Source organism: Theropithecus gelada, chromosome 11, assembly GCF_003255815.1.
Source record: "Theropithecus gelada isolate Dixy chromosome 11, Tgel_1.0, whole genome shotgun sequence".
NCBI classification, from domain to species: domain Eukaryota; kingdom Metazoa; phylum Chordata; class Mammalia; order Primates; family Cercopithecidae; genus Theropithecus; species Theropithecus gelada.
In genome coordinates, this window is record NC_037679.1 from 72,140,470 (window position 1) to 72,158,405 (window position 17,936).

At 55.0% G+C, this 17,936-nt stretch overlaps 1 protein-coding gene across 1 annotated transcript in view; it reads left to right on the top strand.

The window, feature by feature from the left end:
- The first annotated feature begins 2,314 nt into the window (after positions 1-2,314).
- The window catches only part of DTX1 (deltex E3 ubiquitin ligase 1), a 42,286-nt gene continuing 26,664 nt past the window's right edge, over positions 2,315-17,936 (top strand). Inside the window, exons 1-2 of the mRNA XM_025401722.1 lie at positions 2,315-2,550; positions 3,056-4,057. Coding sequence (XP_025257507.1) covers positions 3,799-4,057 — 259 coding nt within the window. The 5' untranslated portion in view covers positions 2,315-2,550; positions 3,056-3,798. The remainder of the gene's footprint in view (positions 2,551-3,055; positions 4,058-17,936) is intronic.

Genomic DNA, 17,936 nt, shown 5'->3' on the forward strand with positions numbered 1-17,936 from the left:
CATAAGGGGGAAAATCCTGGGATTGTTTTTCTAGGGATGTAATAAATTTATATAAATAAAATGCCTCAATGGACCAAAAAAAAAAAAAAACAGTTCATGATTGATTGCTTTTGTCCTATTGACTTCCTCATTGGCATCTGAGCCATCCCTCCAGTGAATTGTGGGCTCCTTGGTGGCCAAATTCCTTCCCTCTCCTTGGAAATCTTTTCTCCCCAAGTTCCCTGGGAGCAGTTTTGCATTCCCAGATGTTCCAAACCCAGTTGAGAGGGGCCATTAAGGGCCACACTGCACCAGATCCTCAGCTGGATGCCATCCATTAGTCACTCAACAAACACAGAGGCAGCATGGTGCTATGGGAGGTGCAAAAGCATTTGGGACACAGATCCTAGCTCTGCCACTTACTCCCTGTGGGAACTTGGGTAAGCTACTTAGCCTCTCTGAGCTTCAGGAGGTTTTCTGTTTCCATGTGTAAAATGAGGACAATATTACCTTCCTTGTGGGGCAGTTGTGAAGAGTAGTAAGTATTATATAAGTGCCTGGCACATAATAGGCACTCAGTAAATGACACCCTTATGTAATGGGCACCAGCCATACCACACCAAGATGAATATGATGGCTATCTCACTCTAGCAGGGACAGATTTCATTTAAGAGGCTAATTGTGATACAGGGTGTCATGTCAAGTTATGGGCAAAGGAACACAGAGGAAGATGGGATGAATTCAAGAAAGGCTTCCTGGAGGAGGTGACATTTAATCAGACCTTAAATAGCATTTGACAGGAAGTCCAGAGACTTGTGTTCTTTTTTCCAATTTGCTGCTAAATCACCATGCGACCTTGAGTCAATCTCTTCTCCACTGTGGGGTCCCCAGATCCTTCTATAACATAAGGTGGTTGAGCATCTGCTCTGAACCTGTTCAGTCATAGTCTCCTGGGAGAAGAATCTGCTGACAGCCAGTGCCCTTCTTCCCAGACACACAAGACACACAACGCCTAGACACACAAGTTTGCCTGTAATGGGAGAGGGGGACTTCATGGACCCCAGAAGGCCATCCATGGACCCTAGGCTAAAATCCCAGAACTCAGTGATCCTGTGGGAGTATTGTCAGTACTGTCACACTGCAGACTTGGCCCTGCCGTATGCAAAGCCTCTCTCTGTAGTCTGCAGCAGGAGAAAGAAAGCAGAATCATTGACCCAATATGAAAAAGCCCATCCAACACTGGGCTGCTGGTCAGAGCAGGGGCCTGGGGAGGGGAGGTCCCTCCAGCAGGCCGGAGAGCCAGAGCTGGGTTCTGGGAAAGCACCCCTGAGCAGCCTGCCCCTGCCCCTGCCTAGTGTATCCTCATCTGCCCTGGGGAGGCAGGCGTGGGCTGCTCTGGGCAGGCGCCCAAACAGGTCACTGACCTCCGTCAGCCACCCAGGCTAGAGTTCCCGGACGCATCCTTCATCTTCCCCAATCTAAACACCCAAAGGCCCCGGGTGGTCCACCCCCCTCCCAGCCGACGTGTGTCTCAGCTGCATCCAGCTTGCTGGAGGAGAGAGGAACTGGCCATCCCATTAACACTTGAGTCGCTGCCATTTCCAGTCTTCCCTTCCATCCAACCAATGCTCACCCACCATTTATTGAGCACTAGTTGTTTGCAGGTGGCTGTGAATGACATGGCAGAGGGCCTGCCCTTCTCTTCCTCCAGGTTCTCACCTCCTGGCCAGGGTCCCCTCCCCTGGTCCCACCCCCTCTCACCTGGAGCAGGTGGGTGCTTTGGGGGAAGTGGGCTTAGGGCTGGGAACTGGGTACTGGCAGGAGATTCAGATCGGGGTTGGTGTCTGGGCACCGCTCTAAGCTTCTGTGATCCTGGGCCTGGGTCTTACTCTCTCTGGCTTCAGTCTCCTCATCTGTACTCTTCAGATTCCACGGTTCCATCTGAGTCTGAATCAGGCCTTGTCAGCACCCTCCCGCCCCCAGGAATAGTTAGAGGAGGAAAGGAGGCTAGCTCTGAATGCTTCAAGATCTTTCTTTAGACAGTCTCTGGATCTTATTCATTCATTCAAGCATTTATTGAGCACCTACTCAGTGCCAGGCCCTAGACTGGGAGACTGGAAATAAAGATGACAAAGATTCAAGCCAGCGACTCCTAAACACCCCATTCCCTGCCTCAAGCCCTGCTTGGGGTCAGAAGGCCCCTTGGGTTCTCGGGAAGGCCCGGCCGAGGATTTGGGGCGCCCTGAGACTCGCGTGTCAGCGCCGATGGCGCTCAGGGCCGCGATCTGTCTCCTCCCCTTCCTCCTCCTCCGCCCCCTCCCCTCTCCCTTCCCGAGCACTGCCGAGGCCGCCTCCCACCCGCGGGATCCCGGCGGCCGCCAGCCAGCTCCTGCGTCCGTCCGTCGGCCGAGCAATCTGTCCACGCGCGGAAAGCTCGGCGCGGCGGCCGAGGGGCCTGGGAGGGAACGGGCGCGGAGGCAGGACCGCGGCTCCCTCCCACTCCGGGGGGAGCCCAGAAGGCGGCGGTGCTGGAGCGCGAGCCGGAGCCGGAGCCGGAGACGAAGAGAGGCGGTGAGAGCGCGGGTGCTTAGGGACCCCACCCCCGGCTCCAGCTGGGGGCCCGCGAGCGGCTCGGCGACGTCTGAGCTGGGGAAGGGGGGCTGTTATCCCCAGGGCGGGAGGCAGAGACGGTCCAGCTCCTGGATTCGCCCCCTCCGCGACGCGACCCCCGAGGGGCCCTGGGCCGCGCCTGCAGCTCCGTTCATCCCCTAGCTTCCCGAAGCATCCCCGCGCACCCGGCATACCCCCCGGCAGGGTGAGGGCCCCAGGGGAAGGGAAGGCTCTGGGAGCGAAGGAGGGCACCCCCCAGGCGGAGAGTCTCTGAAAACCGCGCCCCCGGCCCCAGCCCTCCCTCCAGGCCTGCCCCAAGGGAAAGCGGGCGGGGCGACCCCGTACGCCCCCCTTGCTGTCCCCCTTCGGTCCCCCATTGTTCTCAGCCGAATGATCTCCTGGGAATGGGGGAGGGGGTGCTGCGCTCTCCTCTTAAAGGGCCCTCTCCCCTCTTGTCTCCTGGCAGGTCGCGAGCACGAGTGGGGTGGGGCGTGCCCACGGGCCCCCGCCCCCCTCGTCCCCCTCTTCCCCCAGCCCAGCTCCGGAGCCGCAGTCCAGGCGCACCCCCCGGGGGTCCGCGCCGCACCCCTTCCTCGTGTGTTCTGCAGCCACCCAGGCCTTCCAGGACACCGTGGAGAGGGAACAAGGGGGCAGGGACGCCCCCTTCAGCAGGAGCCGTCGGAGAAGGGGGCCCGGACTGGAGGGAGGCAAGAAGCCCCACTGAAGCCAGGCGCAGGGTCTGGGACGCAATTGGGAGTGCAGAGGGCTGACTGAGAGCCGCAGGAGCAGCAGGCTGTGGCCCAGGCCTCCTGGGTGACAGGCCCTGTCTGGCGGGGAAGAGGGACCAGAGACAACACTGAAGAGGCTGGACCTAGAACGGGGGCGGCTGCCTCACTCCCTACCTGAGCCAGCCGAGGGGGCCAAGGACTTTAGAGCTGTTTCCTCCGGCATAAGAGAGACACTTGCTTTCCAGGGCAGCACCCTTTATCCGAGAAGGCTCTGCAGGCAAGAGGTCTTTGCAGCCTGGATGGCCACCCCACATTCCTTTAACGGAGGCCTCTAGGCCTCAGAGAGAACCCAGAGTTAGAAAGGAGGCCAGACGGTCCTTGCTGTCCCCCTGGGGAGAGAGGAAGTTGCCGCCTGCTGCCAGGCCCAGGAGTAGCTGGGCCTGCAATAGTGGGGGACCTGGCCCCTGAGGCAGTGGCGGCCATGTCACGGCCAGGCCACGGTGGGCTGATGCCTGTGAATGGTCTGGGCTTCCCACCGCAGAACGTGGCCCGGGTGGTGGTGTGGGAGTGGCTGAATGAGCACAGTCGCTGGCGGCCCTATACGGCCACCGTGTGCCACCACATTGAGAACGTGCTGAAGGAGGACGCTCGCGGCTCCGTGGTCCTGGGGCAGGTGGACGCCCAGCTTGTGCCCTACATCATCGACCTGCAGTCCATGCACCAGTTTCGCCAGGACACAGGTGAGCAGACTCCCCACCCACCCCATGCCACCCGCCCTGCTGAACCACCACTACCTTGCAGCGTGGGCTGCAGAAAATCCCAGTAAATCTGATCCCAAATCCCTTCCCTCTCTCCCTGCCTCACCTCCAGAAAAACAGGGCAGTCTAACCTTGTCCAGTTTAAGACTTGGATTCCAGTACAGCCTCTGAGCAAGTTGTAGGGCCTTGGGCAAGTTGCTTCCTCTCTCTGAGCCTCAGTTTCCTCGTCTGCATAATGGGTAGATCAATATCTCTCACAGCTGAGTGAGGATTAAATAAAATGGTGCTCACTGAGCACAGAATCTAGAATAGCAGTAGCATGTGATTGTCGAATAAGGGCTTCACATGCACTTCCTCATTTGATTTTTTCCAAGAATCACAGGCAGTAAGTCTGTTTATTGTTGTATTATTATGAGTCCCATTTTATAGATGAAGAAACTGAGTCTCCCAGAAGCTGAATGATTTAAACTCAGAGCTGGCATTTAAACCCAGGTGGTTGAATTCCAGAGCCAAAACTCTTAACTGGTATCCTGTACTGGCTCCAAGTGTTGGTTTGGGGGGTGGAGTCCTGCTGGTGGTAATTAATTGGGGATGGGGGGCGTTGGTGGTGTTGATGGTGGGGGGGTGGCAATGATGGAGGAGACAGTGTTAGCAGTTGTGTTGGTGGTGACTCAGTGATAGTATTGATGGTGGTGGGGTCTTGGTGATAATGGAGGGATGGATGATGGTGACGTGGCAGTGTTGGTGATGTCAGTGCTGGCGTTAACCCTGGAATTCATTGGTGTTGGTGACATTGACAGTTGTGTTGGTGGTGGTGCTGGAAGTGGTGTGATGGGGTGGTGATGATGGAGAAAATGATGTTGGTGGCAGTCTTCGTGGCCATGTGGTGTGGCTGGTAGCCCTGTGTGTGGATGTTACTTCGTGGTATTGGTGATCCTGTTGTGGTTGTAATGATGGTGATGTTGATGGTTGTGTTGGTGGTAATGTGATAGGTGATGATGGTGATAAAAACGATGAGGTCCCACTCTCAGGCCTACTCTCTTTTGTTCTGGAGATTTGTCATTGTTTGGGAGATCTCCCTGAGTCATTGCCCGGTGGTACCTGTGACAAGCTTCGTCGGCAGTGGGGAGTGGTGGGATCCTGCAGTGTAGAAGCAGCCTAGAAATCCTTGGCACGTTTGACCCCCCAAGGACCAGCTGATGGGGTTTGGGGAAGTCCCTACGAATTCCTGGATGTCAGAACCACACGTAATAACCCCAGGCTAGTAGGGTGCTCTCCTTCTCTCTAGAGCTGTGCCAACCAATACGGTAGCCACCAACCACATGTGGCTACTTAAATTTACATGAATTAAAACTAAGTAAAATGTAAAATCCAGTTCCTCAGTCTCACTAGCCACACTTCAAGTGCTTGTAGCCACATGAGTCTCGTGGTACCTTGTGGGCCAGTGTAGATCCAGAACATTGCGTTATTGCAGACACTTCTATTAGACCGTGCTAGTTAGAAAGAAGGCCAGCCTTTCTAACTAGCACAGTCCAATAGAAGTTTCTGCAATGATTGGACGTTCCAATAGTCTAGAACATTGCTTGGTACCCACAGGGTGCTTACCATGTCTAGAAACACAGGTGAATTCATAACAAATGGCTTATGGATGGTACAGATTAGTACATCTATGTTTCCGTAACTCCAGGCATTGACCACCATCACTGGTGGTGCCAATTGTTTGTGCATTCCATCATATGATTATTTATTGATCTCTGCTGTGTATCCATTTCTGTGCTAAGCACTGGCGTACAGCAGGGAGCAAGACAGAGTCATCAGTCGAGGTTTTCTGCTGGAGGACCTACGCCGAAGGTCCCGGTGTGGTCAGGAAGCAAGCAAACATACCACCGCAGAGACAATCAGTGGCAGATCTGAAAGCGTGAACTAAACCCGGCCCAGAGGTACTCAGGGAAGGCTCGCCTGAGAAAGTGATGTTTGAACAGAGATCTGAAGAATGAGTGAGGGCGCCAGTGTCCCTGGCAGAGGGCACAGCCAGTGCGAAGGCCCTGGGGTGGGAAGGAGCAGAGGACATTTAAGTCCGTTCTGTTTGGGATGCATCTCCCACCAAGGGGAAGATGGAGCAAGACGCAGCTGAGCAAGGGCCAGATGTACAGGCCTGGACAGCCATGCAAAGAACTTTGAATTTGATCCAGAGAGTAGAAGTCCTCGTTAGCTCCATGTGCGCGTTCTTCCAGAGGGGCACCAAGGACCTGACGGAGGAATGGGAAGTGTTGCACCTTGCCCGCCCCGTTCTCTTTTCTCCTAGGGGTAGAGGGCAGGGCTGTGAGGGCAGAAGTGGGTGGACATCACTGCTTGCTAGGAGGTCTGCTGTTCTGCAGGTTCAGAGCTAACGCTGGGTGTAGCGATCCTCCAGGACCTAGCTGGGTGGGGGATGGGCGCCGGGGTCCTTAGAAGCAGGGACAGACTCCCCACAAGGCTGCCACGTTGGCAAATTTACCTTTGATCCTCTTATCTTTGGGGGGACCCCCATTTCTATTCCTAGCATCCCCTTATGTTCCCGAGTACCCAGACTTGCACACTCCCCTTTCATCAGGCCTCATTCTCTCAATAGTACCCCTTTTATGGTTCAGCCTCACTGGATCCCCCAGAAGTTCAGCTCCGGTCACTTCCCCTCACCCCCTCCCCAGAGCTGTTCACTCCACACCTGCCCCCTGTTTGCCGGAAAAGGGAAAAAAAACCACTCATTCCTAAATGGACTCCTGGGAGCCTGCCAGGAACCCCTCCCACCCCAACCAGAGAGGGAGGAAGGCCTGGAAACCTATCGCGATTGGCAGGAGACCTCGGCTGCCTGGGAATCTGCTGGAGAGTAGGGCAAGAGGCTTCCTCACCAGACATGTGAGGGTTTCTCCCCTGCTTTACCCAGGAGCAAAACAATCTCAAGAAAGGACGTCTTGTCCTCATTGGTAACGGACTGGGAAAGAGCCTCAACCGGCAGGGAGCAAACCCGAGTGCCAGTGGTGTGACCTCAGGCCTCTCCAGATCTGTTTCCACATCCATGAAATGGGTGAGAGCATCACTTCTCCAGCAGCGTTCTCAGATTGACAGAGAGAATCTGGCTGACTTTATCCCACAAACATCAACGAATTATCTACTGTGCACGTAGCACAGGTTCACCACTGTGTGTATGAGAGACCAGCAAGAGATCTTACATCTTTTTTTTTTTTTCTTTTTTTGAGACAGTATTTCACTCTGTCGCCCAGGCTAGAGCACTTGGCTCACTGCAACCTCTGCCTCCCGGGTTCAAGTGATTCTCGTGCTTCAGCCTCCCAAGTAGCTGGCATTACAGGCAAGCTACCACATACCACACCCAGCTAATTTCTGTATTTTTAGTAGAGACGGGGTTTCACCATGTTGGCCAAGCTGGTCTTGAACTCCTGGCCTCAAGTGATCCACCCACCTCGGCCTCCCAATGTGCTGGCACTACAGGTGTGAGCCACCGTGCCCGGCCGTGAATCTTGAAAATATTATATTTCATACACACACACACACACACACACACACACATACTCCAACATAATGCTGTAAAACCCAAAACTCATGTGTATGTGATGAAATCAACACAAGCTTCTGTCTAGATTTTCTAATTGTAAAATTCTCCATATGTTCATTGAAGCTGAACTTTAATTTTTGGGGGAGACTACCCTAGCTTTGCTAGTTTCCCAATACAGAAGCTGGCTGATTTTTTTCTGATCGCGTCAGATAATAAATCTTTTAAGCTTTGTCTCTGTTGTAACTATTCAACTCTATCAGAGCAGAAAAGCAGCATAGACGATATGTAAGTGAATGAGTGTGGCTGTGTTCTAATCAAACTAGTTGTGGACACAGAAATTTGAATTTCATATCTTTTTCACAGGTCATAAAAATTTTCTTTCCCCCGCGCCAACCATTTAAAAATGTAAAAGCCATTCTTACTTTCTGAGCTGCACAATAGCAGATGGTGGGTGGATTTGACCTGTGTGCTGCAGGTCACTGACCCCTGCCCTCACATGTTCTTAACCTGAGCATGGGGTAAGACCGTGCTGGTGCCACGGAACACCCAGCATGGCTTCTCCACGCCTCGTGGTGTGTACCAAGGTACACGTGCGTGTGCGTACACACACAGCACCAGCCTGCTCGCACAATGCTGACACACACATGCCCTGTGTATGTGCCTCTCGTGCAGTGCAGCCAGCGGAAGAAAGCCCAGGTGTCAGGCTGGGGCCACAGGGGAGAGGCCAGGCTCTGGCCCCACGGGGGCTGCTGTTTGTTCAGCCGGTGCCCCCTCACCTTTCCCCTGCTGGGCTGTTTTCACTGCTCCCTGCAGGGGGTGAGGTTCCCTTTGAAGCCCTCTAGGTCCAGAGCCCAGAGTCTGGACTGGAAACCGGGGCCCCTCCACGGGGAGGCCTGATGCTGTGACCCTGAGCTGGATGATGTTAGATCCATCACAGTGGTGTCCCAGGCAGAGGGCTGGAGGGAGAGTCAGAGCTGGGCGAGGGATGGGTGGCTTGCTCGCTTTGCAGTACTGAGCCAAGTGCCCGGTTTCCCTCAAAGCTTTCTTTCTTCATTTCCCTCTGTCTCCAACCGTCCCTCCCACAGACAAAGATTGCCACATATGGGAAGCCCAAGGCCAAGGCGTGCTCAGCTGGTGGCTGGGCCGGGCCCAGGAGCTATCGGGGTCTTGGGGTGAGGGGTTGGCTGCCACCGGCAGTGGGGGAAAGGTTTGAGATTGACTTTCTGCTCCCAGAGAAGAGGCCACAACGTCCCTGGGGGATCATTTACATCCCCTGCCACTGGGACAGCCGCCTCACCCAGACCCTAAATTTCCCACCCAGTGCACACAGCTGGACAGAGGTGCAACTCAGCCACTTCTGCAGCAGCTCCCAGCTCACTGCCTGGCCTCGTATGGCTAGAGCTAGGGAGGGGCACCTATCTGCCTGGTATCTCCTATGTCGCTCTCCATGTGCTCCTGGAGGGGTGCATGGCAGCCTCCTGCCCACTCTGCTGATGGGAAAGCTGAGGCTGAGGGAGGCCAGCTGGGGACCATCCACAGATGCCATATTCGAGGCTGCAAGCCTGGCCTTTTCTGGTGCCCCCAAGCTGGCCGACAGGTTGGAGTGGCAGGTGCTGGCTGGTTCCAGGATCTTCCAGCCTGCCTCCTTCCCCGGAAACCTTGAGCTTCACTCAGCCCTGGCCCCTGCCCTGAAAGTAAGCACTATCTGAGGACACTTAGGCTGGAGCCCCTTAGGCTGTTACCACCCAGATGAGAGGAGCTTTTCCCATCACCAGGGAAAGCACCTCCGGAATTTAGACACCAACTGGGGACAGTGAGGCCCAGAGAGGGTGAGTGACTTCCCCAAGGTCACACAGCCTACCAGTCCTAAGCTAGAGCCCAGGCCTCCCAGACAGGCCTTAGGGATAGAAAACAAGGTGACATTTAATGCAAGGGCTGAGAGAACCCCCTCCCCCTTCTCTCTTGAGAGCGCTCTTGGGGCTTGTTGTCGGAGTCTAGCCCAAGGCAGGGACAGCCTGCACTACCCTGGAGGCCTCCAGGGCTCAGCTCCTGGTTACAGGACCCTTTGGGACCCTCTCTCCAGCCTCCTCACTGGAGACTAAGGCTGGCTGTGATGCCAGGAGCAAGAAAGATTATGTGTAGGGGCAGGGAGCGGTCCATCTCTGGTAGCAGCAGGTCCAGCTAATCCACATGTGGGTGTCTCCCCAACCACCAGTCACACTGTCTGTATTTCCACCATTGCAGACCCATGGTCTCTGGCTGCTCAGCTAACTCCAGAAGCTGTTTTGAAACTATAAATTCATCGCTCGTATTTGGTAGTCATTGGTGGCTTCTCAGTACCAGGTCCTGGGATGGGTCTTGGGGACTCAGACAGAAGGACATAATGCATTTCAGAGTCTAATCTATCCACTTCAGATCAATTTCAGAGTCTAGTGAAGGTGAAGACAAATGCATATCATGGGAATAGCCTTTGAACCCTCTGACTCATCAGGACAACAGATACAGAACTAAAACCCAGCTTGACCCCTTGCTGGCTGTGTGACCATGGGCAAATTCCTTAACCTCTCTGAGTTTGTTTCCTCCTCTGTAAAATGGGGATAAGAATAGTCCCTAGCTGGGAGGGTTGTCATGAGGATTAAATGAGATATGTAGGTAAAAGCATGGAGGATACAACTTTGCACGTAGTAAGCACTCATGCTCAAGGAAGAAAAAGATTTAAATGCCTCACTAGGGAGATGCAGGGCGCCTTCAGCCATAGGATGTGCACAGTGTATGCCTGGAGCCTCTGAGAGGAGGACTTCCTGGAGGAGGAATCCTTTGAGAGTGTGTGGTTTAGGTAAATAGAATGATGGGAGGAACACTTCCAGGTGGAGGAAACAGCAGGGGTCCTTCAGCAGGGTCCTGGAGGAGGGTCTCAGGCCTGGGTGGCAGAGGGAGGCTGTGATGGGAGATAGGGGATGGGTAGAGGAGGCCTCTTGGGGCCCACTGGGGCCTGGCAGGCTGGGCTGCCAGCTGCTGCCCTTTAGCAGCCAGGCCCCAGGGGACTCACAGCCACACCGCAGGACCAGCCTCATTAATCATGGGCCCTTGAAGCTGGAGCAGGTGGGGCAGGGGCAGCCTCAGGCACTTCCTACAGTCTGTCTGGGTTCCCTTCACCCAGTCAGCAGGCGTCACCCCCTTTTACACATAGTAAAGCTGAAGCTCAGAGGGTGGGGAGCCACCTGCCCACACTGGGAAGAGGTGGGTCTGAGATTAGATCCAGGTCTGCAGCTGGGTGGGCAGGGACCTTCCCAGGCTCGCCCAGGCCACCGAGTACCTTGGACAGCACCATCAGCGACCTGCCCACGCCTTCCGGGCTGGGGGTGGGGATGCCCGGGACAGACCCCCCTCGCAGCTCTCTCCCTCTCCCTCTCCTCCCCTGACCCCTTTTTCCTCCTTCTTCCCTCCCTCCTCCTCTCCCGCTTCCTCCCATCCCCCGGCTCATCCTTCCAAAGGAGCTGTGGAGTCTGACCTGGAGAGGAAGGAGGAGATGGAAGCTGTGTTGGGAAGTGTGGGGGCTAGAGTGGGGGAGGTGATGCAGAAGTGACAGGTAGCGGGGCTGTGGAGGGGATGGTGAAGAAAGTGGTAAGGAGTGAAGGGCGAGGGGATGGGAGGGGAGATGATGGAGAGCGTGATTAGAGAGTGATGAGGAGGGGCCAGGAGGGGGAGGCCATGGGGAGGCCAAGGGGATGGAGCAGGACTGCTCACAGTGGCTCCAAGTGCCCATTCAGGCAGTAGGCAATGGGGCTGGGGTCCCTAACTCTCTCCCCAGTGTGATGTTCTTGGGGCATGGGGGTGCCTGGGGTGCTCCCGGGCCTCCGCCCACCACCTTTGTCTCTCTCCCTGGGCCTCTATCCTTCCACCTGGCTCTGGAATCACAACCAGTGGTAGCCAGTCCCCAGGACAGCTCCAGGCCCTTAGGTAGTCACCCCCCCTGAGCCCACCCAGCCTCTGGGTTGACATAGACACCCCCACCAGCCCCTAGCTGCCTCTGGCTGACATCAACTGAGGACACGGGGCCTGGAACCTGGAACCAGTTGCCTTGGGGAATGCTGCTGGTGAGGGCCGGGCTGTGGGTTCCCGTCCCAGTACCAGCTGCTTACTAAGAATCGTGGGGTGTGTAGGCCAGGTGTGGTGGCTCACGTCTATAATTCCAGCACTTTGGGAGGTCAAGGCGGGTGGATCACCTGAGATCAGGAGTTCAAGACCAGCCTGGCCAACATGATAAAACCCCATCTCTACTAAAAATACAAAAGTTAGATGGGCATGATGGTGGACACCTGTAATGCCAGCTACAGGAGGCTGAAGCAGGAGAATCACTTGAACCCGGGGGGTGGAGGTAGCAGAGAGCCAGTGAGCTGAGATTGCGCCACTGCACTCCAGCCTGGGCGACCGAGTGAGACTCCGTCTCAAAAAAAAAAAAAAAAAAAAAAAAAAGACTTTGACCTTAAGTAAACCACACTCTCTCCCTGAGCCTCTGAGCCTCTGTTTCCTCACCTGTAATATGGACCTGATGATAGTACCGAACTCGTGTGATTGTGGTCACTATTCATTCATTCATCAGGAATTTCATGAGCACCTACTGTGTGCCAGGCACTGTCCGGGCACCAGGAATGTCACAATCAACAGGACAGACACAAATCCCTGCCCTCAACGTGCCTCTGTTCTGGGGGTAAGGGGTGGGGTGATGATGGGTGTGATACAGGAGGCTAGGCGCCAAGGAAGTCCCAGCATATAGGATTGTCCCCCACCTTGGATTGTCCCCCACCAGCATATAGGATTGTCCCCTTCCTGGGGCCCAGGAGCTGCCGGGCTAGGAACTGAGTCTTCTCCAGGTCCCGCATGGTTGTGTCCTTGCTCGGCCACCCTGGCCAAGCACCTCTCCCTCTCTGGGCTCCTTCCATCATCCCTCTGGAGCTGCTCCAGGCTGCTACTGCTGCCTGCACAGAAAGCAGTGGCAGGCCGGTGACGGGGTGCATGAGGGAGTCTGGCACTGGGCCCTGGAGCTGAGCACCCTGAGATGCAGAACAAAGGACGAGGCAATCAAAGGAGGTTGCCAGGACAGTCCTGCCAGCAGCTGCAGCACAGCCACCTCTTGTCCCGATGACCGACTGGGCCTTTGTCCCCTCCCCCTCCAACTGCAAGCAGAGCACAGCAAGAGGAAGCGCAGAGTTTACCTGGAATACCACCTTCCCAGGGCCCTCTGCTTGGCTGGGGTAAGCATTGCCCTCCCCAGCTTCCTCTGTTCTAGGGAACAAAGGTTCATTCGTTCCAAGGTGTTACTCACCTGGCCCTGTGGAAATGACAGTCAGGGAGCCTGGGTCCAAGACCTGTCTCTAATTTGCCAGGTGATCTTGCCCAAGTTTCTCTCTGCAGCTCAGCTTACCCATCTACACAAAGGCTGCAAATTCAGATGCTTACAGGGCCTGGGGAACTAATAGAAGTGTGTGCAGTGTCTGGGAAGGCAGAGGTTTTTTAACTGTCTTGCTCTCCAGTGCCTGGTACGCAGCAGGTGCTCAGTAAATACTTGAAGGCATGAATGGGGCCAGCATAACTCAGCTCCTGCTCACTGTTGCCAAGGAGGCCAATCGTTGTGGCCCCACCCTTGGATATCTGGGGATTTCTGAAATCTGGACTGGTGTGAGTCTGCCCCAATTTTTAAATGTGAGGCCGACTGAAGTGGCTCATGCCTGGAATCCTGGAACTTTGGGAGGCTGAGGCAGAAGGATCACTTGAGCACAGGAGTTTAACACCAGCCTGAGCAATGTAGTGAGACCCCATCTCTACCAAATAAAAATGAAAAAAAATTAGCTGGACGTGATGGCACACACCTGTGATCCCAGCTACTCAGGAGGCTGAGGCTGGAGGATTGCTTGAGACCAGGAGGTGCAGGCTGCAGTGAGCGATGATGGCATCACTGCAATCCACCCTGGGCAATAGAGTGAGATCCTGTCTCAAATAAATAAATAAATAAATGAATAAATATTGGTCACTATTTTAAAAATGTAAATAGCATATGAGCCAGAACAAAACCATATCTGCCCAGCTTGCAATCTCCAGCCTAGTCATGAGCAGCATTCAGTTAGGTTCATTCAGATGTATTTGGTTATTCATTCATCCAACATTTCGCAAGTACCTACCTCCCCACACTCCTGACCACAGAGGGACGCCAAGGTGACTGTAAACCAGCCCAGCCTTGGAGAGGCTGCCAGGCTGGAAGGAACACAGACACCTCCGCACCTAGTGAGCTATGTGCTTTGATGGGAGCATTGCGGGTGCAAGGTGCTTTGGCGGCCCCAAGGAGCGAGTGGTTTGCCCTAAGGATGGCAGAGAAGATTCCAAGAAGACAGAGTGCTTGTGCTGAGCCAGAAGATTGAGAAAGAACTCAGCAGGGAGGCCAATAGGGTGGGGTGGGCAGGACACTCCAGACAGATGGAACAGCATATGCAAATACAGAGGCATAACCACACACATGGGGTGTTCAAAGAATAGCTGGAATTTTGGTGTGGCTAGAGAGTGAGGCTGTGCAGACAGCTTGTGATGGGCTTCAGAGGCTACACTAAGGAGCTTAGACTGATTCCTAGGGGCACTAGGGAGCTATTGATAGCTGTTGAGCAGAGGAGTGACACAGCCTTGAGGCTGTGAAAAATCCCTCTGGCTGCCATGTGAGAATGCACTGCACATTGCAAAGGGTAGACACGGGGACACGGGGAGAGGAGGCCCCTGCAACAGTGCAGGCTAGCACTCTGGTGACATGGGCCAAAGGGCCGACAGTGGAAGTGGGGGAAGTTCAAATCCTGGCTAGATTCAGTCTTCACTTAGTAGCCTAGTAGCTATGTGACTTTGGACTTCAGGCAAATTGCTTCACCTCTCTGTGCCTCACTCAGTGTTTGTACAAGACAGTGATAGTAATAGTTATCATTATTATCATATGTTTATTATCATTATTATCACAACAACCTGCCCCAGTCATTTTGTGGCTGAAGAGTTGACTTACATGAAGCATTTAGAACAGCGCCTGGCACATAGCAGGCCCTCTGGGAGTGTTTATTATTATTATTATTGTATTATTGTTACAATTATGCCGTTTCACAGATGAGAAAGGAGCAGTTTGGAGGGCTCAGGCGGTGGAGGACTGTCCAGCCCTCTGTCCCCTCCCCCTCCACTTCCTGCTTTGCTGGGGATCTGAATCCCCTGCTGGGTGTATGGGAAACCAGGTGACCAGAAAGCCCATGATATATGAGTGCCCGCCTCCGCCTACCAGCAGCTTCCAAGGTGGCAGCCTCTCTGAGTGCCACGCAGCCCCTCCGCCTTCCTTAGGCAGCGCTGCAGACCCCCTCTCCTCCCCTCATCTCCCCACCACCCTGGCCTGGCTTCCAGCAGACCCTGGAGAACCTGGGCTGGCTTCAACCACGAGGAAACCACTAATGGGCCACAGCTTAGCCTGATGAGTCCCAGAGGAGAGTTTGGAGGGAAACAGAACACTGCGGGGTTATCGATCTTGAGGCAGGAGCCGGCGAGGCAACCTGGATCCACAAGCTGCGGCTCGAATCCCAGCCCAGCCAGTGCCCCCAGCCAGACTTCCATGTCTTCTCAGGGAGCCTCAGTCTCCCCATCTGCTTGATGGGGCTAATATTAGCACACACCCCTGGGGCTGCTGTGAGGACTGGGAGATGACATGCGTGAGCCCCTAGCACAGTTGCTGGCACTGCGGAGCATTCGGTAAGGTGCTGGGTGCCGCTGTTGTCCTTGTTGTGGGAGAGAGATGAGCAGCCATGCAGATGCCAGCTAAGGGGCTATTCCAGAAGGTCAAGTAGCAATCTGGGGTTGGAACCTCAGCCATGTCACTTACCGTGCAACCACTGTGCCTCAGTTTCCTTCCCCAGAACATGGGCTTATGAGACTAAGTCAGAGGGAACAGCAAATGAAACGAGGTGGCCTTGTGTGGGCTTCAGCTGGACCACTCACAGATGGCATCCGGTGTGCTCCTAACTGCTCCGTGCCTCTGTTTTCTCGCCTCTAAAATGGGCCAACAACACCCCCGCCTCCTAGGGGTGCTAAACACACCCTTTAGCTTAAATGAGCTAAACACAGCCTGGGGCAGAAAAGTGTGCTCTTTCAGTGTGGATGGCTGTTAGTATTATGACTTCTGGGTTGGTGAAGGATTCAGTGAAGTCTCTCACTGGGGCCCAGCCACAGCCCAACCCCCGGTCACAGGCCTCAGCCTGTGGTGGGACTCCCCCAGCCCGACAGGATGTCCCATGACTGCCTCCCACGTGCCCCCTTCCCGTCAAGGTCTGGGTGCCCCCAAACTGAGATCATTTCCCTCCGGGAAGCCAACCCCAAAGGGAGGGGTTCCCTGCTGGGCCTTGAAGCTGGCCCAGCCCAGAGAGGAACCATTTAGAAGCTGAGGGAACGGCAGGAGGAAGGCTCAGGGGCTCAGAACCCTCCCCCTTCTCCAGAGTCAGCTGTTTCTTAAGGCTAAGACGTGGGGGCTGAGGCAGCCACATACCCACCTCTAGGCAGCGGCGTCAGATTGGGACCATGCTCTAGGGCAAAAACCTCACATGGCTAAACAACGGAAGGTAAAGCTGAAGTAGTGAGCTCTCCATCGCTGAAAGTATCCTAGGCTGTGCTACCACTTGGTGAGGCTGAATCCCTTGGAACCAGTCCAACCTGGGCCTGCCTTTACTCCACGAGTGTGGCATTATTCCCAGCCCTCTGCTGTCACCCTCCCAAGAGTTCACCTCTCCGGGCCTCAGTTTCCTCATCTGTAAAATGGAAATAGTCCTGGTCCCTCCCTGGAAGCAATGGTGTGAGGACGAAATGAGTGAGTGCAAGGAGATTGCTGCGCGCAGCATGTGCCATACAGTAGGTGCTCAATAAATGCTAGCCTTAGTTTCCCTGATTCTCCGTGATGGTCTCAGCCTCTAGGTTTCCAGCTTCCCTTTCTTTTCATCTCTCAAGCTAGTTCTGTCTCTGACTCCAGCTCTCTTTGTATCTGCTTCAGTTTCCCATGTTGGCCTTGGCCTGTCTCTGACAGTCTCTTCGATCATGTGTGTCTCTCTCTGTCTCTCTCCATCCCGCTATCACCCTGTCTCTGCCCCAGGCATGAAGCAGTCACTGGCTGCTGTGGCTATGGCCGCCCCCACACCCGGTCTCGGGGGCCCGGCTTGTGCAGTGCTCCAGCTGACACTGACCAAAGCCCCTTTCTCCGGTGCAGCTGCAAGAAGCCTGGAATTTTTCTGCCAAACATTTTTAAGCAACTAGGGAGGGAAAGGGAAGACAACAAAGGCAGAGACGCAAAAACAGGCCGAGGCACGGAGCTGTGTTTGTCATAGGCCCCTAACTGCCTGGGGGACCCAGGCCCTGTGGCCAGCACAGCAGGGTGCCCTGAAGCCCAGAGTGGGGTGTGTTCTGCTCCGGGCCACCAGCCTGAGGCCCAGCCTCTCTCCCAGGCTGAAGAAACTCCAGCCCCTTCTTAGACCCATTGTTCTGGCTGAAAATCTAGGCCACGGCCACTGCGAAGAAGGAGCATTTCCACCACTGCTCCCTTGGAAATCTTGAGATCGAAGTCCAGGCAGGTCACCAGGGAACCAGCTGCCCACCCCCTCGGCCTGGTCCGCGGCCAGCCTGGGCCGGAGAGGCGGACGGATGGGCAGGCGGGCAGCGGCGGGCGCTGCAGGGTGCAGGGCCCAGCGGGGAGGACAGCAGCTGCCCTAATTACTCCCGCTCTCCAGGTTCCAATCTTGTTTCAAAAGGACTCCAGGGACACAGCCTTTAATAACTACCAGTAAACAGGCAGGAAAATCGATACCTGGTAAATAGAGCCCTGGAGAGAGGGAGGCCTGGGCTAGCTGGCCCTGACGAGCTCCCAGAGTCCTTTGCTGCAGAGCTGGCCAACGTTGACGTTGAGAATCCTCCTCCCGGCCTGAGGGTCCTCCCCAGGGACCCCTCGATGCTTGGCCTCCACCCTGGGGGCTGCTTGGTCTCCAATCGCCACTCCCTCTCCATCAAGCCCAAAGTTTCCTCTTTCCCACTCCTCCAAGTGCCAAGTAGGTTGCCCGTCTCGGTTGCAGATGCCTTCTTTGTACCAGCCTTTGTGCCTGGTGCTCGAAACATAGTTGTGTATTTGACCTAGTAGTCTTTGTCCTCCCAAAAATCATCTACCAATGAGAATGACTAAGAACAAAAACAAATAATGACAGTGTGAGGACAGACACGCAATAAAAGATTGCTGCGTTTGCCAACTATAGCAACAGAACAGAGAAG